Below are 27639 nucleotides of genomic sequence, written 5' to 3' on the forward strand. Positions count from 1 at the left end.
CACGCATGTGTTGTATTGCTGCAGCGACGTGCATCAGATCCGCTTTCACACATTTAGCAGTTCTACTGGACCCGGACAGATCGCCTTCATCTCTTGCATTTATTTCCAGAAACCTGCAGTAATAGAGCAGGCAGCTCGTGCGTGCTTTGTTGTTTTGTGAGGGCTTGAATCGCATCGCAGCAGCGGCTCTGAGACGCGAAAGCCAACGCGATCTGCTATGTGTCACAGCGAAGAAATGCAGTAAAGAAAGGGGACGAGCAAGATGGTGATCGTGGCTGCTTTTCATTTTTCCTCTAAATGCTTGAATGCGATGGCCATCCCCGCGATCACGCCCAAGCTCTTTCTGTGGGCTTTTCTAATCGCCCATCTTCCTTTGAGGTAAGACTATCACACGAGAGGACGAATTTAACATTCTAATGTGTTCTGGTGCGCAAACGTTATATGGGCTGTGAGTGCATGCGCTGCTCTGTTTCCCATGCTTTCCTCCAATCTGTTTGCCTCGGTGTAATGGATGTGTGTTTTGTGACAGTATGAAGATGAAATCAGATGAATATCTGGCGACGTTGGGGCTTGCAGTTGTTTTTACATTGCTGGAGGCAAAACCCTTTAAATAAGCTCCAGAAAATCCCTATATGAGGCAGTGGTGCTGATGGTGTATAAAGCTATCGAATAATACTAGTAATAATTATATAACTTATACTAGTTATATAATGACCGTGTTCTGTCAGGATGTGTGTCATGATTCAAACAGCCATTAAATCAAATTCAGGGTAGCATTAGGATAGATGAGCCTTTTTCCTCAATGAACTATGCATGCTGTTTCTCATTGTACTTAGTCAAGGGCTAAAGTTCAAAGCTTTGCCATCTACATGAGGCCATTTCAGTCAAGACGTTTGTTTAAGAAGATTTAAGTCAGGGATTGACTCCTCCTCTCCACCTGCTGATGAAGAATCAGGAGGAATTCTGGCCTGTAACTACACCGTCGGAGCTTGGACACGGAACAAATCATACAAATATCAAAATATTGAAATAAATGATTATCAGGGGGTTTCAGCTGTCATGTTTTGTTGAGATTGGCTTTACGTTATGTTTGGTCCCCTGAGATCCCAGTGCTGTACATGCAAAAAGTTTTTTATTTTAGCATGCATCTCTGGCCTAATCAAACCCCAGTAGGCACATATTATTGAACCTTCTGTTCACAGGTTTTGTAGTTTTCTGATTTGGAACGCTAAGCATACACATTTAAGTTAAAACATTGTGCATTTCATCACCTTTTAAAGACTGGAGCATATAGTTGCATCAGTCACATGGGCTTTCTACATTCGAGGAGATTACTGACAAAAGCATCTATTGTAGTTATGGTAAAAGCCTGCTTATGTTCCTATATTTAACCAGTGTTTTGTAATATAATGCTTGCTTTCCATTATCAGGATAATGCAATAAATAGCTTTGCTATCTGCCACAGATTTGATGTCATAACAATTTTCTATCATACATTCCAAACAATTTCGCATAGAGCGTCCATCCAGAAAGCCACCTATTTACAACTGGGCCTTATTTGGGATAGTGTAGTGATAACTGATCGGGAAAGGACAGTTACTGAGGGATTCAAACAGCTGTGCACTCTTAGGAGCAGAATTTTAAATTGTTCTTAACATTGCTGAAATCACTGATTGACAATTACTTACAGAAGGATTAGCATTGATAATGCTGCTAATGCTGTCACTCAGGGTTATCTCCCTAATCTACTTGAACTTTGAAATAGAAGACTGTAGGTGTTCTACTATTTTACAACTAAATTACTTTGTTCGTCTGGTTGTTTGAATGATGTGGGGGTGTATTTTTCGGACCCATAAGGAATAGACCAAGCAAGTGTCAGATACACAGGGATCAAACGCTCATCTGATGCACGTGTCGGCTGCACCCCAAGACTATGACATTTTCATCTGGAGTCGCACCACAGGGATTAATACACTCACTTGTGGTGTGATGAAAAGATTGCTGCTGCCTTTGATAGCACTCAGCATGCTGGTTTAAGAGCAAGGTCTGTAGTAACACGGAAGATGTTCTGAACCAAAGCTCAGATGTTTCAAAGTTGACCCGAGACTCCCAAATGCGCGCGGTGTGTTGCAGACAACACGTGAGATGGTACGTTATGATATTCAGAAGTTACTCTCTCATCTTCCCAAATGTCCAGAAGACATTAAAAGCCAATTTATTGATGTGTTACTGATGCATAAATACAAATATTTGCTGTCTTTGAGGAAAAAGGCAGTAGTAAAAAAAATGTCTGTACGTGAGATAGCATTTATATATGATAGTATTTGTTAAAAATCAGTGTTGTTCCAGTTTCATAAATCAGTGGTTCTCAGTTAGTTGCAGGCCAAAAACATAATCATGCATAGTTAGGACAGCAAAATAAACAGGCCTGAAGCAAAACCAGTCAAAAAACCTGCAATAAAGTATCTTTTTTTTTTTTTCTTCAAATAATTATTTTTGAATATAAAAACTAATCACAGTTCAACTTTAATCTGATCTTATGGTAACACTTTATTTTAAGGACCAATTCACACTATTAACTAGCATGCACATTACTAGCATATTGGCTGTTTATTAGTGCTTATAAAGCACATATTAATGCATCTTTGGATTTTGTGATCTATTTTAGATCCACCCCACACCTAAACTTAACAGCTACCTTACTAACTATTAATAAGCAGCAAATTAGGAGTTTATTGAGGCAAAAGTTGTAGTTGATTTTTAGCCATAGTGTGAATTTGTCCTTAAAATAAAGTGTGACCAATCTTATTTAGTTAGGCTTAAGATGTGAATATCCAGACTGTTCAAAGGTCATCTAATTAGGGAACCGAAGGCCATTACAGGTCAGCTGATGTATTGTTAGTAGCACTTTATCTTCAGGAGAGTGTAGATGGGGACATTTGGTTTCTTCTGCCTGTCTGCAGCCTCATTTTGGACTAGTGATGGACAAGTGGGCTACATGCACCAGATGGTGTACTTCAGCAGAAGAGCTGGGCCCAATAAACAAAAATGGCATCAGCGTCCCATCAAGGGAAATATCATCTCCATTTCATTATCCGCTGTCTTATACATCTTATACATAAGCATCACAAAAGGGTTACGGTGAGCGTTTTGCTGCATTGCTGCATGGGCTGATTATTGAATTGCAATAAGCAGACATGTTATTTCATTACACTCAGTAAGGATGAAATGAAAATCTCACCACCACACAGAAGCCATTTGGGCCACGCAGACAAGTTATTTCCTCACATATAAGATTGGCCATTGCAAAATTGAAGCATTTTCATAGTGTATTGTTGTATTTCTAAAAATCTCCCCACTGTTATATTTTGCATGAAGAAAATAAAGCCTTTTTATGACCTTTGGAGGCAAAAAATTAGAAAATGCATGCACGTTGTGTTAGTTAACATTTGACTTGGCAGCTCATGGCCCATTATTCTTTTTCAATAAACACTAAACCTGGTTAAATATAGACAGCTTAATGTGTCTTTAAGAAAGGTTAGGTTAACTCTTAGGTTAAGTACTGTAACTAAATTAACATAATCAGATTACTTTTTTCAAGTAACTAGTAAAGTAACTCAATACTTTTTTACTTTTTCAAATAAGTAACGCAAGTCACTTTGTTTTCCCGTGTATAGAGAAAGTGAAGCTGACGTCACGCCGCGTTGAGTTCTGGGAAACGTCTTTGTTTGTCCGCCATACTGGGAGAATCGCGCTGCTTGGCTCAGTGTACCAAGACAAAATTGTAAAGCATTTACTATGTGCAGACATGCATATGAGCCCAAAATGGGAACAAAACGTGTTTATTTACACGTTAAGCGTTTTCACTGTCTTATATCACTGTCTTAGTACATCAAGCCAGCATTTTAAAATGCTACAAAACTGTTAACAAGCTCCCAGGGATTTGATTTTGGTTGTCATTTGATGAAATAAATATTAAAAATCCAGTGTGTTCGTGTCTGTCCGCTGGATATGACCCACAATCTCTGATTCTCCTCCGTGGCCGTGGAAAAATGAGTAGCCTATTTACAATCACAACAATTATACTTCGCCACTGAAATGTTTCCTACAAAGAAATGGATGGACTTCTGTCAGCTTGTTGAACACACACTTTTATTTGGATGTTCTACCATATGACTGTAATCAACCTACATTGTAAAAAAATTCTACAAAAAAATTATTATGCAAAGCGATAAAATGACTTCTCTTCCTTGCGAACGCTACAATGAAGAATGCGAATATTTAACTTCAAATCAAAAACAAATGATAAACAGGTATCCATATTAATTTCAGCATTTGTAGCAGAGGGCGTTCCTCCCAGAATGGCGGCAGCGGCCCGGCACTAAAGGCGTATCTTCACATTCTCTATTGACTGACATTACATTTCCTTCAGCCTGAGGCTTATTCTCTTCACGTTTGGCGTGAAAGGGCTTCTACATTTGCTTAAAAATAGACATTTTTATATTAAAAACAAACAAGTAAGCCCAGTCCAGATGGAACAATTTACGCAAAAGTAAAGTAACACATTATTTTTCATAAAAAGTAGCCAAGTAACGTAATTATTTACTTTTTTGAGAAGTAACGCAATAATGTAATGCATTACTTTAAAAAAAAAAAAAAAACTTTCCCCAACACTGATTCTGAATAAACGTTTGTGTGGTAGGCCTACTCATAAAACCCGTAAAAAATCATAAGAATGTACTTCTGTTCTGTACACTTATTAGTCATTTTACTGTCATTGGATATGTGCAGTTTCTCTTAAGTCTAGCATAACCTGGATTATTCTTACAGGGTTGATGAAGGCCTGCATTTCAAGCACACTGCAAGGAATTTTTAATCTAAAGCACATGAAAAAGCTTGCTTTCCCACCCGGCCAAGACCAAGCAGTGAGTGTAGTTGTTCTGATTTTCATTTCTTATTCTTCTAGTTAGTTATTCTTTTTCTTCCCTTAAAAGCATCTGTACCTCAGAAACAGTCACAGAGATTGGTGGGATGCACACACATCCATCTGACAGTAGGTGGCACTATAATAAGATCAATGCTGTTTTGGTTCATGTCTCGGATAAACAAACAAACAAACATGGCTGCCAGCAGCCAATCAAACTTGAGCAGCTTATAGCAGTAGCACATTCTTGCTTATAACTCTAGAAGAGTCATTTCTAAGCCTTCAAAGTCTTTCCTTGAATCCAAACCAGTGCCCCAAAATCAGCTGATTATTATTAGTAATTATTAGTATTTGATCTATGTCCTCACGAGAAAGCCATTCCCCGTTATTTGAAAAACTTCACAAAACTTGGTACACATGCACAAGAGGACATTCTGAGGAAACATGCTGAATTTCATGAATTTTCCTAACAACAATTACTAAAAGATCAGCCATTTATATCAATGGAAATGAGAGATTTAGGCTGTAATACTAATGTTGTCCATCAGTGGAATCCACAGGATAGAAAATCCTTTTAGGTCTCAGGTTAAAATCTCCGTAAATAGATATATTGATGTGTAGTGTCTTTATATATATATCCTCCTGAGACCCTGTGACCTCATATGAGGACATTATATTTTGGTGTATTTCTCTGAGACGATACATGCCACAGTTGTAAGTCTGGATGTCCTGTACAGAGCACATTCAGGGCTTTTCAGAGATACCAAATGTTTGGATGTTTCACTATGACCACTCCCTCTCCTTGGTCTTCAAATATGTCTGATATTAATTGAGTGACACTCTTATGGAATTATATGATAATATTTTGTAATTATCATTTAAATCTGTCTAATTTTTAAACTGTCTGTCATAAATCAACATCTCGGGAAAATGTTATGGGGTTTCAAATCAAAATATGACTTTCTGTTACGAAACAGGAGGTTGATTTCATATGAGGACACTGGGACTAAAAGCATGTTTATTAGCATTTTGGGAGACACAACAAATGAATAGGGAAAGAAATTATGTTTCAATATTCTATGAAATATTGTATATTATTATGAAAATCTTGTCAAATATTACTCCCATTATTACACTTCTTTTTTCCTTACATGTTGCCCCAAAAACTTATTAATATGCAAATTATATTTAGTTTATAGATACATTGTATATAATGAGAAAACCCGTTTGTGGCCATTTTACACACATTTTGCAGAAATAAAAATGGTATATCAAATCATTCTGTTATAAATAGTTGAGAATCATCTTTATACAAAGTTTGGTCCAAAAAAAAATCCTGAAAACTAAAAATGTATTGGTGATTTAAAAAATCTATTGTTTTTGCCTATGCATGTTCATTCATGTCTTTTTATTTTTTAAAAAGGACATATCATAACTTATGAACGAAATATCTTTTTTTTATTTTTTATTCTCTAAACAATGTAAAGACATGAAAAAAAACTATTTTTTTCCTAAAAATCTTTTCTCGGGTCTTAAGAGGATATATATATAGAGAGAGAGAGAGAGATCAGTTTACAAAGAAATCTGTGATGTCTAAAATGCTTATAGATCATTAAATGTTAAATCATTTTTTGTCCTAATGATATTGAAAACTATTTTATTTAAAAATAAACGTATCCACCTTATTTTTCAACGCATAAGTAAGCAGTTTTCTGTGAATGTGCGAGACCTCCGGTTCATTAGCCGCTGTAGGGAAATAACGAGAAGAATAAGAAAGTGCAGCAAACGGTAAAACTGTTACGCTACAAACCACTGTTTATAATTAAGATAATACATTCAAATAATATGGTAAGAAACACTGGTGTGCGATATCAAGCAGCAAAACTAACTGTTTTGCATCTTCTGCTATAATACATAATATAATACTTCTATAAAGATTTTTCATTCACGTCTACTTGAGTCATTTATCCGTGGCCCCTTGATAATCACCTGAGGCTATATTTATGGCTTTTATTTGCAGCATATTGAGTGAAATATATTAACTTCACTGATATCAGGGCTGTCACTATTATGACATTAATTGTGGGTAATTAATTGTTATGATATGATTGTTGTTGTGATCAATCATTGGCTTAATCTATTTCATTTGAATTAAAAGGCAGAGTTCTCTCGCAATTTCTTTTTTAAGGTGGTCCGATTAAACTCACAAGATTTCATTTTACCTGAATGAAGACTTTCTGTAGTCATCATAGTTTTGAATATAGATTGCATTATTTTATATACTGTATACAATAATGTAATTGTAATAATAATGTAATTACATACGTATACATTATTGGGTTACACTTTATTTTAAGGTGTCCTTGTTACAGTGTAATTATACATGTAAATACTGAGTAATAATAATTAACTACATGCACTTACTATAGGGTTAGGATTTGGGTTTGGCTTACTTGCATGTAATTTTGCATAATTAATTGTTATTATAATAGTAAGTACATGTAACATGTGTAACAAGGACACCTTAAAATAAAGTGTTACCCATTATTGTATATATTATATTGGTAACAATTTACAATAAGGTTCATTAGTTAACTACTTTAGTAAACATGAACTAAGAATGAACACAGCATTTATTAATCTTAGTTAATGTTCATTTCAACATTTACTAATGCATTATTAAAATCAAAGTTGTGCTTGTTGACATGAACAACTGTATTTTCATTAACTAACATTAACAAAGATTAATAAATACTGTAATAAATGTACTGTTCATTGTTTGTTCATGTTGGTTAATACATTAACTAATGGAACCTTATTGTGAAGTGTTACCATTATCTTTTATATCATTCTGTTTTAAGGATAAATCGCTTCTTTTCTGTGGCGTGTTGCCTGTTTTGTTGCATTATCTTTGCATGGTAACATATAGATCAAAATGTTTTGGAATTATACAGCGGTGACAGTCAAATAAACCTGTAGTGCTTTGTGTTCAAAATAACTCTGAAATGTCAAAGCATTTCTAGTATTCACTTACAAAATCATTTATTTGGAATGCAGTGTCCATCGCTTTTCCTCTGTAGGGTTGCAGAGATGCTGGAGTCTATCCTAGCATCTCGGACCAGAGATGGCCAGTCCATCACATGCGATGCAATGTAAATTGCACAATTATCATGATTTTTTTTGTTGTTGTTGTTGTTGCAATAATGTAATCATTGCAACAGGTCTAATTGATGTTCAATTTATCTCAATTGTTCTGGGATGCTTAAAGTATTAATTTTTGCTAACTGCTTAAAAGGAGTCCAGCAGGAAGGTTTCATGTGTTGCTGAAAAGTCTGTCATGATGCCGTGTGTTCTCCCCATATTAATGTACAATGAAATGCCTTGAAAGTGTTACAGTCTCGACTTTCTGAAATGTTTCTGAAGTTGCCAGAGCAGCACAGCTCTCAGTCACATGTTTCTCTCAAGGCTATGCTTTTCTGTCTTCTACAGACTCCATGGTTACTGCCTCACACCATCCATTGTTGTCTGATTGCTTTGCCAAGGTCCTCAGCATTCATTTGCGAATGATTGCTTCTCTCTGCCTCTGATATACTTTAAGATTTTAGTCAATTGCATAGGACAAGATAGATAGATAGATAGACAGAGAGACAGACCGACAGACAGACAGATGAAAGATAGACAGACAGATGATAGATAGACAGACAGACAGATAAATGATAGATAGATAGATAGATAGATAGATAGATAGATAGATAGACAGACAGACAGACAGACAGACAGACAGACAGACAGACTGACAGACAGATGAAAGATAGACAGACAGATGATAGATAGACAGACAGACAGATAGACAGACAGACAGACAGACGATAGACAGACAAATAAATGATAGATAGATAAATAGATAGATAGACAGACAGACAGATAAATGATAGATAGATAGATAGACAGACAGACAGACAGACAGACAGACAGACAGACAGACAGACAGATAGACAGGCAGGCAGGCAGGCAGGCAGACAGACGATAGATAGATAGATAGATAGATAGATAGATAGATAGATAGATAGATAGATAGATAGATAGATAGATAGATAGATAGATAGATAGATAGATAGATAGCAGCTGTGCACTGCTATGCAAACATAAACTCTACTATTAACCCAAGCAGGTAGTTTATGAAGCACATTAGCATGTGATTAAAATGATTTATAGCCTGTTTGCACAGAACACATGAGATAATGTTGTAGATGCAAAACAGAGGCTTGCGTTTGTCGCAGCTTCCCCTCACAATCTGATTCTGGGAGCGCTGCCAGCGAGAAAGACGGAGCGAGAGCACATTTCCACCTCTAATGCAACATTATTATTGTACGTCTGTCTGTCACCAGCCTCCACCAGCACACCTACACTCTGCAAAGACTGAACGTTATCTTTGTCCTCCTCTAGATGGCACCCTTTTTTAAGGTTCTAGTTAAATGACCTTTTAAAAAACTTTATTTGTTGCCATGGTCACATGTCCAATTATGGAAAGCACAGCAGCCATTTTCAGTTCAGCAGAGTAATAAAACATGTGCATCTTCAATCTGCTTCCATCCTGGGCTTTTATCATTTTTAATTGCTATTTTATATACCTTGCATTTCTATCTAATTGATTTCTCTGTTTTGATAAACATTGTTAACATCTCCATGTGTTCTATGCAAAAGATCCAGAGATCAGTCAAGTCTTCTTGAAATAATTACTGTAGTTAATTAGTTAACTCTTTCCCAGTTGCCAACCACCACCAACATTTTTGATCATTTTCACAAAATTTTCATGGCCTGCAGAATGCTTTGTTGTATGATTATCTGAACGTGCAATATGTCAAAAGAAAGAACAGAGCCTCTGCTTTTAAACAACAACAACAAAAAACAGTTTTATTCTAGCTTCATGCAATCTTTTTAATCAACACTAGAATGTGGGTAAGAAGCAACATACACTCTTAAAATAAAGGTGCTTCACGATGCCATAGAAGAACCTTTTTGTCTAAATGATTCCATAAAGAACCTTTAATATCTGAAGAACCTTTCTGTTTCACAAAAGCTTCTTTGGGGCGAAAGAAGGTTCTTCAGATTACAAAAAGGGATGGTTCTTTAAAGAACCTTTGACTGAATGCTTCTTTGTGGAACCAAAAATGGTTCTTCTATGGCATCGCTTGAAGAACCTTTTGAAGCACCTTTATTTTTAAGAGTGTATTGAACGAAAAGCTGAGAAAATGGTGTTTTTGTTAAAGACTATGTCTGAGCGATGGTGTCGATCACTTCATCAACACATCCAAAGCTTCACCGTCCTAAACCACTTCATGCGTCAACATTTCATTCAGTAGCGTTAGGCGGTTTTGATTTATATGCTGTTTAATGTTTGATGGTCACAATATTTTGCATATGCTTCTGATTTCTGCTGCTTCTTTGCTGTGTTTTGAGCCAACAATTCAGTACTCTTTCTGAAGATGTGTAATAGCGCCTCCTACCATACACCAGTGGAAACACAGAAAACTCCGCCAATGGTTAATATGTTACTACTTTTGGTTTATATACATTAACCTAAGCATTTTTGTATTTTCTTTCTCAATTTATGGGATATAGAGAAAAAATTCATTAGTGACTCTTTGGAAGACATGTGTGTCCCTGCAGCACAAAAGCAGTGTTAAGTCGCTGGGGGATATTTGTAGCAATAGCCAACAATACATTGTATGGGTCACAATTATACATTTCTCTTTTATGCCAAAAATCATTAGGATATTAAGTAAAGATCATGTTCCATGAAGATATTTTGTAAATTTCCTACTGTAAATATATCGAACCTTAATGTTTGATTAGTAATATGCATTGCTAAGAACTTCATTTGAACAACTTTAAAGGTGATTTTCTCAATATTTAGATTTTTTTGCACCCTCAGATTCCAGATTTCCAAATATTGTCCGATCCTAACAAACCATACATCAATGGAAAGCTTATTTATGCAGCTTTCAGATGATGCATAAATCCCAATTTCAAAAAAATTGACCCTTATGACTGGTTTTGTGGTCCATGGTCACATTTCAGCAAAATGTGTCTGCTTTCAGATAGAAATAAAGGTTTCCAGTATACTCGCTTGATGGCTTGTTAACAAGATCATAGAGTAGCAGAACCAGATCATATGGACAAAACATGATCTTAGCTTACATTCTAGAGACTACAGAAATAAAAGCGCATTTTTGTTGAAACCAGGACATGTAAAAGAGTTCAGTGTGACAGATTAGCAACATTGATTCACCTTTATTCGTGTCGTTGTGTTTTTGTTTGCCCATTAGCTCTGTCCAGCTGGAAAGTGATGATGATGAAGTGGCGAACAAAACGTGGGTTCTGACCCCCAAAGTGTACGAGAGCGACGTCACACATATTTTGAACAGCTTACTAGACGGCTACGATAACAAGCTGCGGCCAGACATCGGAGGTAGGTTCAGTTTCTTTTTTTACATTCAGATCTGAGCTACTGAAGACGGTTCTCCGCATGTGTTGTTTTGTTTAACAATTGGCTCAAATACATGTTTAATCTCCAAGAATTCTGAACCTCGTTACATTCTGATTTAATAACACACCAAACTATTTTGTCCGTTTTGCTGCCCATGCATACAACAGTGAATTGCGTTAAGCAGTAAACTTAAGACAAACCTCTGCTTTGTGAATTCTCTCAGGTGATTTTAAAACCACTCGTGGAAACGAGTGTTAGAACTTTGAAAACTACATGCAACTCCGTTAACTCATTCCTTCAATTTTCTGAGCTGTATATGTGTGTGTGTGTGTGTGTGTGTGTGTGTGTGTTTTAGCCTAGTTTTAATGTAATCTAGAATAGCCAATAAAATTCATGTTTCATTTATAAAGAATCATTGTTTGGTGTCATATAATTTTAAGGTTAAAACCTTTGCCAAAGATTTTAGATGAGGTGTGTGTGTGTGTGTGTGTGTGTGTGTATGTGTGTGTTTTAGCCTAGTTTTAATGTAATCTAGAATAGCCAATAAAATTCATGTTTCATTTATAAAGAATCATTGTTTGGTGTCATATAATTTTAAGGTTAAAACCTTTGCCAAAGATTTTAGATGAGATCTGATTACACAAACTCCTGATCTCCGGCTCTTTGCACAACATCGTTTAACACAGGGCCATGTGACCCCATGGATTTTTGAGCCAAATGGATTTTGATTTAACAGTTTGTTCCCCAAGACGTATTAATTATTTTCCTTGTTTTTGTAAATCACCCAGGTGTTGAACTAATTAATTTCCGAATCAAAACTAGAGAATGATTGCCGTGATTTGGTGTATGACGCACACTTTCAAGCTCAGTCTCACGCACTCAGGACAAATAGCAAAAAAAGAAAAGAAAAAGATTCAAAATGTTTATCTAATTAATTACACAATGTGGCAATTAATCTAATTAAATTAATCACACATCAAATATGGTTGAGAAATTACTCCCAGATGCTAATTTAAAGCAAATATTGTATAAAAAAAAAAAATTTTAAAGAAAAAGAAAAAAAATTACAAAAAGCATCAAATAAACTTTATAAAAGTAGCTTTAGAAAGAAATAAACTGTGGAACATAAAAGAAGATCATTTGAGAAATGTGACTGTACTTTTATATGTTTATTTTATTTTATTTTATTTTTCAGCCCTTGTCATTAAAATCTCGCTCCAACCAGGGAACCAAAGGTAGTTTTAGTTGTGTGAATTTGTTGTGAAAACTGTGAATGAAAACTGTGCTGTGATGCTAAATGCTGGTGACTGCTTGTTTATGACGAAGCGATGCCTAAATACTGCTAAATATCTCGCTCCATTTAGTGAGAAACAGCTGTGTGTGAGCAAGTAGCTTGCTTATTATTTATTTATTTATTTATTTAGGAATGAACTAATGGAACACTTCACCCAAAAATATTTTTTTGCAAAAAATGTACTCACCCTCAGATCATCCGTGATCAGGATGAGTGTGTTTCTTCATCAGGTTTGTAGAAATGTAGCATTGCATCAGTGTCTCAGCAATGGATGCTCTGCAGTGAATGGGTGCCGTCAGAATGAGAGTCCAAACAGCTGATAAAAACATCACAATAATCCACAGCACTCCAGTCCATCAGTGAACATCTGGAGAAGACATTCTTTCCATTGAGAATACACGAAGCCTTAAATTAAACACCAAAGACATTGTGGATGAATTTGCAGAAAGAAATGCCAGGAGAATTCAATTAAATTAATTACAACTAAAATCAGTGTTTTTTTCTGTCTTTTTGCGTTTTGGGCCGCTGTGCTAAGAGTGTGTTTGCATTAAATAATATAGTAAATATGGCAGCGTTTTAGTGCCATAATATTTTAAGCGGTGTTATATTATAAAATTCCACCTACCTCTTCTGCGGATCACAAATAGAGATAATTTATTGAATATCTGTTGAAGTCAGTATATAATTGCAGGACATTGTCATTTACTTTAACAAAAGATAAAATGTTCAAGTGAACCTTACTCTATTGTCATCACCTTAACTTAACTTAGCTAACTAAACTAATTGTTTCTCTCTACAGTCAAACCAACGGTGATCCACACTGACATGTTTGTCAACAGCATTGGTCCAGTTAATGCCATCAACATGGTAAGAGAAATGCTCTAACACATGCTTTTATGAATATCAAAGTATATCATGTTTCTTTCTTTCACCAAAAGATTTGTGTGTCCAACAGGAAATACTTTTTACTTTATATTGCATTATCATTAGCATGCTTTTATACACAAATGTTAATATCAGCATTATAAACTGACAGCTGTGAAGCTGAAATTCTTAAATATACTGTATATCAGAGTGATATTACAAAATGCAACATTATGTTTTAATCTGTCAGGTACCTTCAGTGTGCTTCAGTTTGGTTTTGCCGAGCAGTGTTTCCACAATACATTTTATTTATGATTGTCTGACATTTGATGTGTATTTTAGTATGTTCTATTTTAGTGACGCAGCATGTTAAGATAGACTGATTAGTAAACCTAAAGAGTTAAACCAAATAATTTACTAGTTACTGTAACTGTTATTTTGTGTTTATTTTGGATGTTTTTTAATGCTTAGGTTCTATAGTGATTTGTATTGATGAATCGCGTGTTGCATTTTGCATATAATCTTATTTAAGAAAATAACAACAAACCAATTACAAATGTAACAACTAAGCAAATTAGCAAAGATAATAACCGACAAAGATGAACTGAAACATATGGCTACACACACAAGAGATATCAAGCAACTAAAATACCTAACTAAAATTACACCCAGGGCTAATTTATTAAAGAACATTAAAATGTATAGCTCTATGCTTTACATTGTGTGCCAAAACATATAAATGTTATAAACAGCACTTTTAACATTACACAGAAGGAACACAGTTTGAAAGCAGCAGGACAGGGTAAAATTACAAATTATATTATTATATAATAAATAGAAACAAAACACAAAATAAGTGTCAGCCGAAACACATTCAGTCTTCGGAACATTTTAACATGTTGCTCTCATTTATGTTCTCTGTAAATGTAAAGGATTCATTATTATGATCTCATTACATTTAATGTTCTTAGAATAAATAAAAGGTATATGTGAAGTCCGATAACAAATATAATATATATTACAAAAAAAACATATTTCAATGAATGTAATTGCGCTACTTACAGCATATAATGAAATATGTATCAATAATTTTAGTTGATGATGAAACGCTGTTTGGCCTGTTGCTATGAAATTAATTGGAGATGTGGACTGTTACATTTATAAATGGCTACATTTATATCTGTATAGTATGCATCTGTAAGAAAAGGAGTTTGCATGGGCTGTGACAGTCCCTAAACGTGAAACCGTATGAAGCATATAACAAGAGTTATCCTAGAGTTGTCTCCAGTCTCCAGTGATTGTTTGAATTTGCACCAGGATTTAGCTTCAACATGCATTAAATCAGTGTTTATGTATTGATTCAGTTGCGCCGAACTTGTTTAGAATAGCCAATAGTGCACATGTTTGCGTCTGGCTTGTCCCGTTTCCTTCTGTTCTAAAATGGCCAAAAAGGCCAAACAAAGTGGAATTCGTGTAATATTCTAATTGGGACACAGGGGTATGCACTCAAGCATTGGTTTTGTCTGAATGGTCTGCCCCTTTCGATTCCTCAGGAGTACACGATTGACATCTTCTTCGCCCAGACGTGGTATGACAGGCGGCTGAAGTTCAACAGCAGCATGAAGGTTCTGCGTCTCAACAGCAACATGGTGGGAAAAATCTGGATCCCTGACACGTTTTTCCGCAACTCTAAGAAAGCAGATGCCCACTGGATCACCACACCTAATCGCATGCTTCGGATATGGAACGACGGGCGTATACTGTACACTTTAAGGTAAATGCATGCTTTAATTTTGAATGAACATAACATGCATAATCTGAGCGTACCCAGATAACAAGCAACCATTGAAACAATGCTAAGTGACTGTTGAATGCTAACTGCATTGATTTAAAGTTACAAAGTGATGTTGGTTCAATATCTCTCTCTCTCTCGCTCTCTCTCTCTCTCTCTTGTTGTTTGGATTGTTATCTCTCAGTCCCTCACATGCACAGCATCCTTTCTGTTCTAAAAAAACAACCCGATTCTCGGCTAAAGTGCTTCTTTCCATTAACAGAGTCTCGAGTGCAGATGCAGAGCTATTAACCGCGGGGTGGTTTCTGTGCACGTTGCTTAAACAGTGGCAAAACAAAATAGCTCAACATTTTAGGGACTAAACCCTGACTGTTTTTGTAAATAAACACACATTTACCTAACATTGGTTACTGCATTTGTTTTTAGTAACGTAATACACAATGCTATGAATCGAAATAAGATAGTGGTTTTAAAGAGGGGATTTTTTTTCAACAAGGAGCATGCATTATCCCTCATATCGAGCACTGTGAGCATATTGAGCACAATATAAATCACTTTTTCAAATTTTTCAACACAAAGATATAAATACATTCCGAATAAATCTTACTAAAATAAGATGCACTTTAAGTATGTAGAAAAATATATGATTTAATGATAACACTTTAGATTAGGGAACACTATTCACTGTTTATTGGCTGTTTATTCGCCTTGCTATCTGGGTAGCTTTTGCTGGGTACCATTGATGAAACACTTAACAGCTGATCACGGTTTGATGTTCATTCTGACTTGTTTAATTGATTCTTAATGCAACTCTAGTCTGATTACTTGCTTTCAGGAAGAATTCATCCAATTTGAACAAATATGATGCACGCCTGCCCCGCCTTAATAGCTTTTAAATTGTCAGTCATTTTTTTTATTGTGCTATGTATATTCTAGTACTATGTATATTCTATGCATATTCTAGCGCTGGAAATTATAAATGTGGGGTGTGCTAATGAAATGGCTGATAAAAAGAAATTTGAAATTTCTGTCTGTAGGTTGACCATTGATGCAGAGTGCCAGCTTAAACTGAATAACTTTCCGATGGATGAACATTCATGTCCCCTGGAGTTCTCAAGCTGTAAGTCTGCTCATATGCTCAACATGCAAATCCATCCATATCTCTTCCATTCTTTACTGCTTTTTCTCTCCAGTTTTCTACACCTAGTGTCTGCTTCCACGCTCAGATGCAGCTGAGAGCATGGAAACCATTTTTAGGATGCTACTGAAGACATTTCACTTCTATTTTCGTCTTGAAAAATGAAGGACAGATAATGAGGAAAGTGACAATTTGGCCCAATGTGGAGAGACATGTTTTTACATGCTCACACGAGCAAGCTGTGCCAGGAAGAAACCATGGAATTTTTCCTGTCCTTTGACTTTGGAGAGGATGTAGGGGAAATGGTTTATTATGGTAATAATGAAGCAGCAGATGCGGAATGGACAGTCTAATGGGATAGCATCATCTGTAGTTTCAGAAGAAACTGAAAAAAAGGGCAAGTTATTTATTTTTCATTGGCTCAAGTAAAAAAATGTAGATGTGAGTCATTACCCTACATTTTTTTAATTGGATGATGAAACATTTTTTTCAGTGTGTGAGGTCCATACAAAAAATAGGGTTGTCCATGTTTCAGAATTTGTTGTGGGTGTAGGAGTGTGAGATTTCCCGGCCTGAATTTTTTTTCCCAGTCCGAAATTAATGGCACAGACATGCAGTTTCATTTACTACACATAGACCTACTGAAGCTCGCAGTGTTTTCAACCTCTGCCGCCTCAATATATGAGTACATGAACACATAAACATAATCTCTAGAACTGCTCTAGAGTCACTTCATGAGCATTTTACTTATTTTGAGTCATGTCATATACAAAGAGACACCAATGTTTCAGGAGTTTAGTACACAGAATAGGACACATGCTTAATAGATAACCGTATTTGAGTTGATGTATATGCTTTTATTTATTATAATTTTTTAATTAACAATTTTTTTCCAAACCATTGTTACATGCAGTGTTTCCTGTAGTTATGCAAAGATTTGGTTTCAAAAACAGTATCAGTAAATATTTCTTATGATTTTAAATCTGCATTGAACTTCAGATCAATCTCAAAATAAAAGGTGGTACTAAAGTCTGATTTTGTGGTGGATGTGTTCAAATTTGATCATCTTAATTCAAGTGATGAAGGATTTTGAAAGTCTAACAGTGCAGTGTACACTGCATGGTGTAAATGTTTGAAAATGATAACTGTTGCAAATAAACATTCATTAGAAATTTAGAAAAGTAATCAAAAGTAATCAGTTACATTACTTTAATAAAGTAATTGAAGAATTTACACTACTATTACATTTTAAGTAGGGTAACTTGTAATCTGTAACCTATTACATTTCCAAAGTAACCTTCCCAACACTGTATATACGTATATATATTTATATAGATAAAGATGTATTCACACACCTAGCCTTCGCTACACTTTTGACGGAAGTAGTACGGAGCACTAGTGCCTCTGGGATAATGAGTTCTCAGCGCCCCGCCCCAGTGCCATTCTTCCTGGAGGTGCATAAAGGGCTTACCAGGTTGTGGATGGCACCTTCTTCTGCCGGAAACCAACCTGTTAACTCCTCCTCCCTCACCACTCTTGACGGTGGTGCAGCTAGGGTGTATACGGGGGTCCCCCCCGGTGGAGCGGTTGGTTGCGATGCAGTTGTGTCCTAATACCGCCTCCACCCGGGCAGGGCGAACCGTGCCTCCCTTCCCGGGTCTGTAGGTACTCGTCTGGTCTGTCCGGCAATGCTTATACGGCCTGCGGAGAAGCTGCCTCCGCCTTACACGCTACGGCGTTACTGCAGGTTCTTCAGGCTAAAGCACTGAGGGACCTGCACGAGGGTGGTCACGTCCGGAAGTTCTAAAAGAGCTCCAAACCGCAACTGATCTCACGCTCCGAGCGACGAAGATCACCGCGAGTTCTCTGGGTCATGCGATGTCCACACTTGTGGTCCAGGAATGTCACCTCTGATTGTGTCTGGTCGACATGAGGGACACTGACAAAGTTCGGTTCCTCAAGGTCCCTGTGTCCCATTCCGGCCTTTTCGGCGACACAGTCGAGAATATGGCCCAGCAGTTCTCGGCTGCACAGGAGCAGACTGAGGCGATCCGACATTCTGCCCCTGCGGGCAGCTGCTGCCTCCACCTGTCCGCCGGCCGCAGCGCCCCAGCCTGCTCGTCAATAGACAATTCTGTTGTTGTTGTTTTTGGACCAATTCCAATTGTTTGTTTCTGCAGATGGCTACCCCAAGGAGGAGATTGTATACAAGTGGAAACGCAGCTCAGTGGAGGTTGGAGACATCCGCTCCTGGCGTCTTTACCAGTTCTCCTTTGTTGGCCTGAGAAATACCACAGAGGTTGTCAGGACTGTGTCAGGTACAGTTTCAGGTTTACATCTTGAATACTGGCATGCTTTTTTTCCTTAAATTTCAAAAAATTGCAAAAACAAGTTTAATTGGGTTTGATACTATTTGTCATTGAAGCAACTGTGTTTTTTTTTGGCCAATAAGTGTTGCAAGCGGGTCTTTTATAATACACTATGCTATGTGTACCTGGTCGCCTGATCAAGTAGCTTTCAAATCTAGTGGCTTGATATATCTGGGCTAGGACTGGGCGATCACCGGGCAGCTGGCGCTCATGTACTCCATCAAGAACAGCCTTATCTTGGCAAGTCCTTCTGACATTTGCCACGGGCTCTGGTGAATCTGTAGTGGTTAAACATGAGATATAATACATTTGGGGTATATCTAATGCTTCACTTCACAGAGTTCAATGCATTGGCCTGGGTCCTTGTGTCTACGGCTGAATCACAGCTTTGGTGATACAGAGCCATATCTCACGACAGCAAGTGTAATCCCATTTACCAGCGTGTAGTTTAAGATTTAGCCAAAACATTGCAGGGTGGAGTAAGATCATGTACAGCAGAAAGAAGGAGTGAGAAAGAGACTATGACAAAAAATAATAGGAGAGATCAGTGAGAGAGCGGTGATTGACTTGTGGAGGCAGTCAGCAGTTTGCAGCCATCCTAATGCATCATGGCAATCGCATAAAAAAGATTGTGAAACGTGTTAGTATAGATACACACTTCCTTTTTCGGAGTAGAGCTATTCTTAGAGTGACCTGATGCTGTGGCATGCAGTCGTGCTGTTGTCTGTGTGCATCGGTCTGTGTGATTTGGCTTGAGTCATGAATGCCCTGGGATACATCAACTTCCTTCTCCGTTTACAGACACCCACGGTTTGCAGATGAGACTTTGGCGGTGCTAATCTGGAGGCAGTGGTGGTGAATGAATATGCCTCTTTTTTGAGGGCATGAGCACTGGAGTCTAAAAACATTTTTAGGCTCCCAGCCCTCTTGATTGGTCCAGATTAACAGAAGATATTAAATGCCCTTTATCACCATAGAGACTAATATTTTCTACTTTAGTTTCCTTTCGTCAGGCTACAACATAAAGACAAAAAGACAATGCTGGTATCTAAAAGTAGCAACACTATTAAGTTAACTGCATTTTTCAGTAGTTTGATCCTTCATCTGTTTTAAAAAAGAGTGTAGTGCCTAAGAAAGATCAGACACTGAATTACCCCTAATCTGCAATCAACAGATGAGGTCCCAGACTCCCAGATTGACCAGCTAAAAAAAAGTGGTTAAAACCCCTCTAAAACCAGGCTAAAGTAACTACACTGTATAAGTGTTCTGACCCATAACCCATAACTGGCAGTGATTAGAGCCTCAAGTCTTTTTGGATATGAGTCAACAAGCTTTGAGCATCTGGGGATTTTCTGCCATTTTTCACTGCATATCCTTTCAAGCTCTCTCAGGTTGGATGGGTACCACCGGTGGACAGACATTTTCAGGTCTCTCCAGAGATGTTTGATTGGGTTCAAATCTGGGCTCTGACTGGGACACTCAATATTCACAGAGGCATCCCTAAGACACTCTTGCATAGTATTGACTTGCTTAGGATCATTGTCCTGTTGGAAAGTGAACCTTCCAGTGCAATCTGAGGTCCTGAGTGCTCTGATCCAGGTTTTCATTGAGAATTTCTGTATTTTCATTTGTTCGGATTTACTTCTCTCATGACCAGTCTCCCTGTGACTACTGCTAAAATAAACACCCCCACAGTAACACCACCATCCTTCACTGTTGAGATGCCATTGCACAGGTGATGAGTCGTCCCTGGTTTTCTGACAGCAATTAAAACCCAAAACTGTTAGACCCATGGTGGAAAAGTCTTATGTAATTATAGGGCAATTTCTAATTTATCCTTTATGCCCAAAGTTTTAGAGAAAGCAGTCTCTGTCTGGAATATTTGTTTGTTTTGCATCCAATAGTGTGTTTGGGATCTCTGGGTTTAGGAAGAACCGCAGTACCAACTAGAGTCTGCTCTTATATGTGTATTAACTTTATATTGTTTTCTGTTGATTCAGGGGACTCTCCCCTCCGTTGATTCGACTGAATTAGAGTCTGTGTCGGTGGGTTTTTTCCCCCCACTAAATTAGTTTTGACATATGGAGTCCCTCAAAGCTGTTTTATTGCCCTCATTTAATTCTCTTCTATATTGATTTTTAACAAATACAGAGTATTGTTTAATTTTTATGCTGACTACACCCAAATTTATGTCTTTTAAGCAAAGCAACAACAATTATCTCAGCTCTTTAACCGCTTGTCTATAGGATATGAAAGCTAGGATGCCCTTAAACTTTTGGTTTAAATTTTAATGAGAGTAAGACAAAGGCAGTTGTGTTTTGACCTGTAGCTACGGCAGGTCTCGGTTAGCCTAATGCAGTGTAGCAAGATATATATATATATTATACACACACATATACACACACACACACACACAAAGAAAAACAAGTAGATAGAATAGAAAAAATATAAAGCTAGTGTTTTTTTTAAATAAAAAATTTGAATTAAAATAGAATAGAGAGTGCTAGAGTTAGAGGGTCAAATAAAGGTGGAACAGATGTTTTTAGTCGTTTCTTGAAGATGGCTAAGGACTTGAGTTGGGCAGGTCATTCCACCAGGAGGGAACAGTTAATATAAAAGTCAGTGAAAGTGATTTTTGTGATGGCACAATAATGCGTCATTCACTTGCAGAACGCAAGCTTCTAGAGGGCACATAACTCTGAAGTAATGAATTTAGGTAAATAGGTGCAGAGCCAGTGGTGGTTTTGTAGGCAAACATTAATGCCTTGAATTTTATGCGAGCAGCTACTGGTAGCCAGTGCAAATTGATGAACAGAGGTGTGACGTGCATTCTTTTCGGCTCATTAAAGATTAATCTTGCTCAAAATAAAAGGTGGTACTAAAGTCTGATTTTGTGGTGGATGTGTTCAAATTTGATCATCTTAATTCAAGTGATGAAGGATTTTGAAAGTCTAACAGTGCAGTGTACACTGCATGGTGTAAATGTTTGAAAATGATAACTGTTGCAAATAAACATTCATTAGAAATTTAGAAAAGTAATCAAAAGTAATCAGTTACATTACTTTAATAAAGTAATTGAAGAATTTACACTACTATTACATTTTAAGTAGGGTAACTTGTAATCTGTAACCTATTACATTTCCAAAGTAACCTTCCCAACACTGTATATACGTATATATATTTATATAGATAAAGATGTATTCACACACCTAGCCTTCGCTACACTTTTGACGGAAGTGGTACGGAGCACTAGTGCCTCTGGGATAATGAGTTCTCAGCGCCCCGCCCCAGTGCCATTCTTCCTGGAGGTGCATAAAGGGCTTACCAGGTTGTGGATGGCACCTTCTTCTGCCGGAAACCAACCTGTTAACTCCTCCTCCCTCACCACTCTTGACGGTGGTGCAGCTAGGGTGTATACGGGGGTCCCCCCCGGTGGAGCGGTTGGTTGCGATGCAGTTGTGTCCTAATACCGCCTCCACCCGGGCAGGGCGAACCGTGCCTCCCTTCCCGGGTCTGTAGGTACTCGTCTGGTCTGTCCGGCAATGCTTATACGGCCTGCGGAGAAGCTGCCTCCGCCTTACACGCTACGGCGTTACTGCAGGTTCTTCAGGCTAAAGCACTGAGGGACCTGCACGAGGGTGGTCACGTCCGGAAGTTCTAAAAGAGCTCCAAACCGCAACTGATCTCACGCTCCGAGCGACGAAGATCACCGCGAGTTCTCTGGGTCATGCGATGTCCACACTTGTGGTCCAGGAATGTCACCTCTGATTGTGTCTGGTCGACATGAGGGACACTGACAAAGTTCGGTTCCTCAAGGTCCCTGTGTCCCATTCCGGCCTTTTCGGCGACACAGTCGAGAATATGGCCCAGCAGTTCTCGGCTGCACAGGAGCAGACTGAGGCGATCCGACATTCTGCCCCGGCGGGCAGCTGCTGCCTCCACCTGTCCGCCGGCCGCAGCGCCCCAGCCTGCTCGTCAATAGACAATTCTGTTGTTGTTGTTTTTGGACCAATTCCAATTGTTTGTTTCTGCAGATGGCTACCCCAAGGAGGAGATTGTATACAAGTGGAAACGCAGCTCAGTGGAGGTTGGAGACATCCGCTCCTGGCGTCTTTACCAGTTCTCCTTTGTTGGCCTGAGAAATACCACAGAGGTTGTCAGGACTGTGTCAGGTACAGTTTCAGGTTTACATCTTGAATACTGGCATGCTTTTTTTCCTTAAATTTCAAAAAATTGCAAAAACAAGTTTAATTGGGTTTGATACTATTTGTCATTGAAGCAACTGTGTTTTTTTTTGGCCAATAAGTGTTGCAAGCGGGTCTTTTATAATACACTATGCTATGTGTACCTGGTCGCCTGATCAAGTAGCTTTCAAATCTAGTGGCTTGATATATCTGGGCTAGGACTGGGCGATCACCGGGCAGCTGGCGCTCATGTACTCCATCAAGAACAGCCTTATCTTGGCAAGTCCTTCTGACATTTGCCACGGGCTCTGGTGAATCTGTAGTGGTTAAACATGAGATATAATACATTTGGGGTATATCTAATGCTTCACTTCACAGAGTTCAATGCATTGGCCTGGGTCCTTGTGTCTACGGCTGAATCACAGCTTTGGTGATACAGAGCCATATCTCACGACAGCAAGTGTAATCCCATTTACCAGCGTGTAGTTTAAGATTTAGCCAAAACATTGCAGGGTGGAGTAAGATCATGTACAGCAGAAAGAAGGAGTGAGAAAGAGACTATGACAAAAAATAATAGGAGAGATCAGTGAGAGAGCGGTGATTGACTTGTGGAGGCAGTCAGCAGTTTGCAGCCATCCTAATGCATCATGGCAATCGCATAAAAAAGATTGTGAAACGTGTTAGTATAGATACACACTTCCTTTTTCGGAGTAGAGCTATTCTTAGAGTGACCTGATGCTGTGGCATGCAGTCGTGCTGTTGTCTGTGTGCATCGGTCTGTGTGATTTGGCTTGAGTCATGAATGCCCTGGGATACATCAACTTCCTTCTCCGTTTACAGACACCCACGGTTTGCAGATGAGACTTTGGCGGTGCTAATCTGGAGGCAGTGGTGGTGAATGAATATGCCTCTTTTTTGAGGGCATGAGCACTGGAGTCTAAAAACATTTTTAGGCTCCCAGCCCTCTTGATTGGTCCAGATTAACAGAAGATATTAAATGCCCTTTATCACCATAGAGACTAATATTTTCTACTTTAGTTTCCTTTCGTCAGGCTACAACATAAAGACAAAAAGACAATGCTGGTATCTAAAAGTAGCAACACTATTAAGTTAACTGCATTTTTCAGTAGTTTGATCCTTCATCTGTTTTAAAAAAGAGTGTAGTGCCTAAGAAAGATCAGACACTGAATTACCCCCGCGAGTTCTCTGGGTCATGCGATGTCCACACTTGTGGTCCAGGAATGTCACCTCTGATTGTGTCTGGTCGACATGAGGGACACTGACAAAGTTCGGTTCCTCAAGGTCCCTGTGTCCCATTCCGGCCTTTTCGGCGACACAGTCGAGAATATGGCCCAGCAGTTCTCGGCTGCACAGGAGCAGACTGAGGCGATCCGACATTCTGCCCCGGCGGGCAGCTGCTGCCTCCACCTGTCCGCCGGCCGCAGCGCCCCAGCCTGCTCGTCAATAGACAATTCTGTTGTTGTTTGTTTTGGACCAAGTTTTTGGACCAATTCCAATTGTTTGTTTCTGCAGATGGCTACCCCAAGGAGGAGATTGTATACAAGTGGAAACGCAGCTCAGTGGAGGTTGGAGACATCCGCTCCTGGCGTCTTTACCAGTTCTCCTTTGTTGGCCTGAGAAATACCACAGAGGTTGTCAGGACTGTGTCAGGTACAGTTTCAGGTTTACATCTTGAATACTGGCATGCTTTTTTTCCTTAAATTTCAAAAAATTGCAAAAACAAGTTTAATTGGGTTTGATACTATTTGTCATTGAAGCAACTGTGTTTTTTTTTTTGGCCAATAAGTGTTGCAAGCGGGTCTTTTATAATACACTATGCTATGTGTACCTGGTCGCCTGATCAAGTAGCTTTCAAATCTAGTGGCTTGATATATCTGGGCTAGGACTGGGCGATCACCGGGCAGCTGGCGCTCATGTACTCCATCAAGAACAGCCTTATCTTGGCAAGTCCTTCTGACATTTGCCACGGGCTCTGGTGAATCTGTAGTGGTTAAACATGAGATATAATACATTTGGGGTATATCTAATGCTTCACTTCACAGAGTTCAATGCATTGGCCTGGGTCCTTGTGTCTACGGCTGAATCACAGCTTTGGTGATACAGAGCCATATCTCACGACAGCAAGTGTAATCCCATTTACCAGCGTGTAGTTTAAGATTTAGCCAAAACATTGCAGGGTGGAGTAAGATCATGTACAGCAGAAAGAAGGAGTGAGAAAGAGACTATGACAAAAAATAATAGGAGAGATCAGTGAGAGAGCGGTGATTGACTTGTGGAGGCAGTCAGCAGTTTGCAGCCATCCTAATGCATCATGGCAATCGCATAAAAAAGATTGTGAAACGTGTTAGTATAGATACACACTTCCTTTTTCGGAGTAGAGCTATTCTTAGAGTGACCTGATGCTGTGGCATGCAGTCGTGCTGTTGTCTGTGTGCATCGGTCTGTGTGATTTGGCTTGAGTCATGAATGCCCTGGGATACATCAACTTCCTTCTCCGTTTACAGACACCCACGGTTTGCAGATGAGACTTTGGCGGTGCTAATCTGGAGGCAGTGGTGGTGAATGAATATGCCTCTTTTTTGAGGGCATGAGCACTGGAGTCTAAAAACATTTTTAGGCTCCCAGCCCTCTTGATTGGTCCAGATTAACAGAAGATATTAAATGCCCTTTATCACCATAGAGACTAATATTTTCTACTTTAGTTTCCTTTCGTCAGGCTACAACATAAAGACAAAAAGACAATGCTGGTATCTAAAAGTAGCAACACTATTAAGTTAACTGCATTTTTCAGTAGTTTGATCCTTCATCTGTTTTAAAAAAGAGTGTAGTGCCTAAGAAAGATCAGACACTGAATTACCCCTAATCTGCAATCAACAGATGAGGTCCCAGACTCCCAGATTGACCAGCTAAAAAAAAGTGGTTAAAACCCCTCTAAAACCAGGCTAAAGTAACTACACTGTATAAGTGTTCTGACCCATAACCCATAACTGGCAGTGATTAGAGCCTCAAGTCTTTTTGGATATGAGTCAACAAGCTTTGAGCATCTGGGGATTTTCTGCCATTTTTCACTGCATATCCTTTCAAGCTCTCTCAGGTTGGATGGGTACCACCGGTGGACAGACATTTTCAGGTCTCTCCAGAGATGTTTGATTGGGTTCAAATCTGGGCTCTGACTGGGACACTCAATATTCACAGAGGCATCCCTAAGACACTCTTGCATAGTATTGACTTGCTTAGGATCATTGTCCTGTTGGAAAGTGAACCTTCCAGTGCAATCTGAGGTCCTGAGTGCTCTGATCCAGGTTTTCATTGAGAATTTCTGTATTTTCATTTGTTCGGATTTACTTCTCTCATGACCAGTCTCCCTGTGACTACTGCTAAAATAAACACCCCCACAGTAACACCACCATCCTTCACTGTTGAGATGCCATTGCACAGGTGATGAGTCGTCCCTGGTTTTCTGACAGCAATTAAAACCCAAAACTGTTAGACCCATGGTGGAAAAGTCTTATGTAATTATAGGGCAATTTCTAATTTATCCTTTATGCCCAAAGTTTTAGAGAAAGCAGTCTCTGTCTGGAATATTTGTTTGTTTTGCATCCAATAGTGTGTTTGGGATCTCTGGGTTTAGGAAGAACCGCAGTACCAACTAGAGTCTGCTCTTATATGTGTATTAACTTTATATTGTTTTCTGTTGATTCAGGGGACTCTCCCCTCCGTTGATTCGACTGAATTAGAGTCTGTGTCGGTGGGTTTTTTCCCCCCACTAAATTAGTTTTGACATATGGAGTCCCTCAAAGCTGTTTTATTGCCCTCATTTAATTCTCTTCTATATTGATTTTTAACAAATACAGAGTATTGTTTAATTTTTATGCTGACTACACCCAAATTTATGTCTTTTAAGCAAAGCAACAACAATTATCTCAGCTCTTTAACCGCTTGTCTATAGGATATGAAAGCTAGGATGCCCTTAAACTTTTGGTTTAAATTTTAATGAGAGTAAGACAAAGGCAGTTGTGTTTTGACCTGTAGCTACGGCAGGTCTCGGTTAGCCTAATGCAGTGTAGCAAGATATATATATATATTATACACACACATATACACACACACACACACACAAAGAAAAACAAGTAGATAGAATAGAAAAAATATAAAGCTAGTGTTTTTTTTAAATAAAAAATTTGAATTAAAATAGAATAGAGAGTGCTAGAGTTAGAGGGTCAAATAAAGGTGGAACAGATGTTTTTAGTCGTTTCTTGAAGATGGCTAAGGACTTGAGTTGGGCAGGTCATTCCACCAGGAGGGAACAGTTAATATAAAAGTCAGTGAAAGTGATTTTTGTGATGGCACAATAATGCGTCATTCACTTGCAGAACGCAAGCTTCTAGAGGGCACATAACTCTGAAGTAATGAATTTAGGTAAATAGGTGCAGAGCCAGTGGTGGTTTTGTAGGCAAACATTAATGCCTTGAATTTTATGCGAGCAGCTACTGGTAGCCAGTGCAAATTGATGAACAGAGGTGTGACGTGCATTCTTTTCGGCTCATTAAAGATTAATCTTGC

At 38.4% G+C, this 27639-nt stretch overlaps 1 protein-coding gene across 1 annotated transcript; it reads left to right on the plus strand.

Moving 5' to 3' along the window:
- On the plus strand, positions 1-26799 carry LOC107572380 (gamma-aminobutyric acid receptor subunit gamma-2-like). The gene is made up of 9 exons (XM_016258817.1): positions 1-378; positions 11254-11396; positions 13508-13575; positions 15126-15346; positions 16402-16484; positions 18683-18820; positions 22906-23043; positions 24589-24726; positions 26780-26799. Exons 1-9 carry the CDS (start codon positions 263-265, stop codon positions 26797-26799), a joined length of 1065 nt encoding a protein of 354 aa, XP_016114303.1. The 5' UTR covers positions 1-262.
- The last annotated feature ends 840 nt before the right edge of the window (positions 26800-27639 follow it).

Source organism: Sinocyclocheilus grahami, unplaced genomic scaffold (assembly GCF_001515645.1).
Source record: "Sinocyclocheilus grahami isolate Dianchi unplaced genomic scaffold, SAMN03320097.WGS_v1.1 scaffold1742.1, whole genome shotgun sequence".
Taxonomy (NCBI): domain Eukaryota; kingdom Metazoa; phylum Chordata; class Actinopteri; order Cypriniformes; family Cyprinidae; genus Sinocyclocheilus; species Sinocyclocheilus grahami.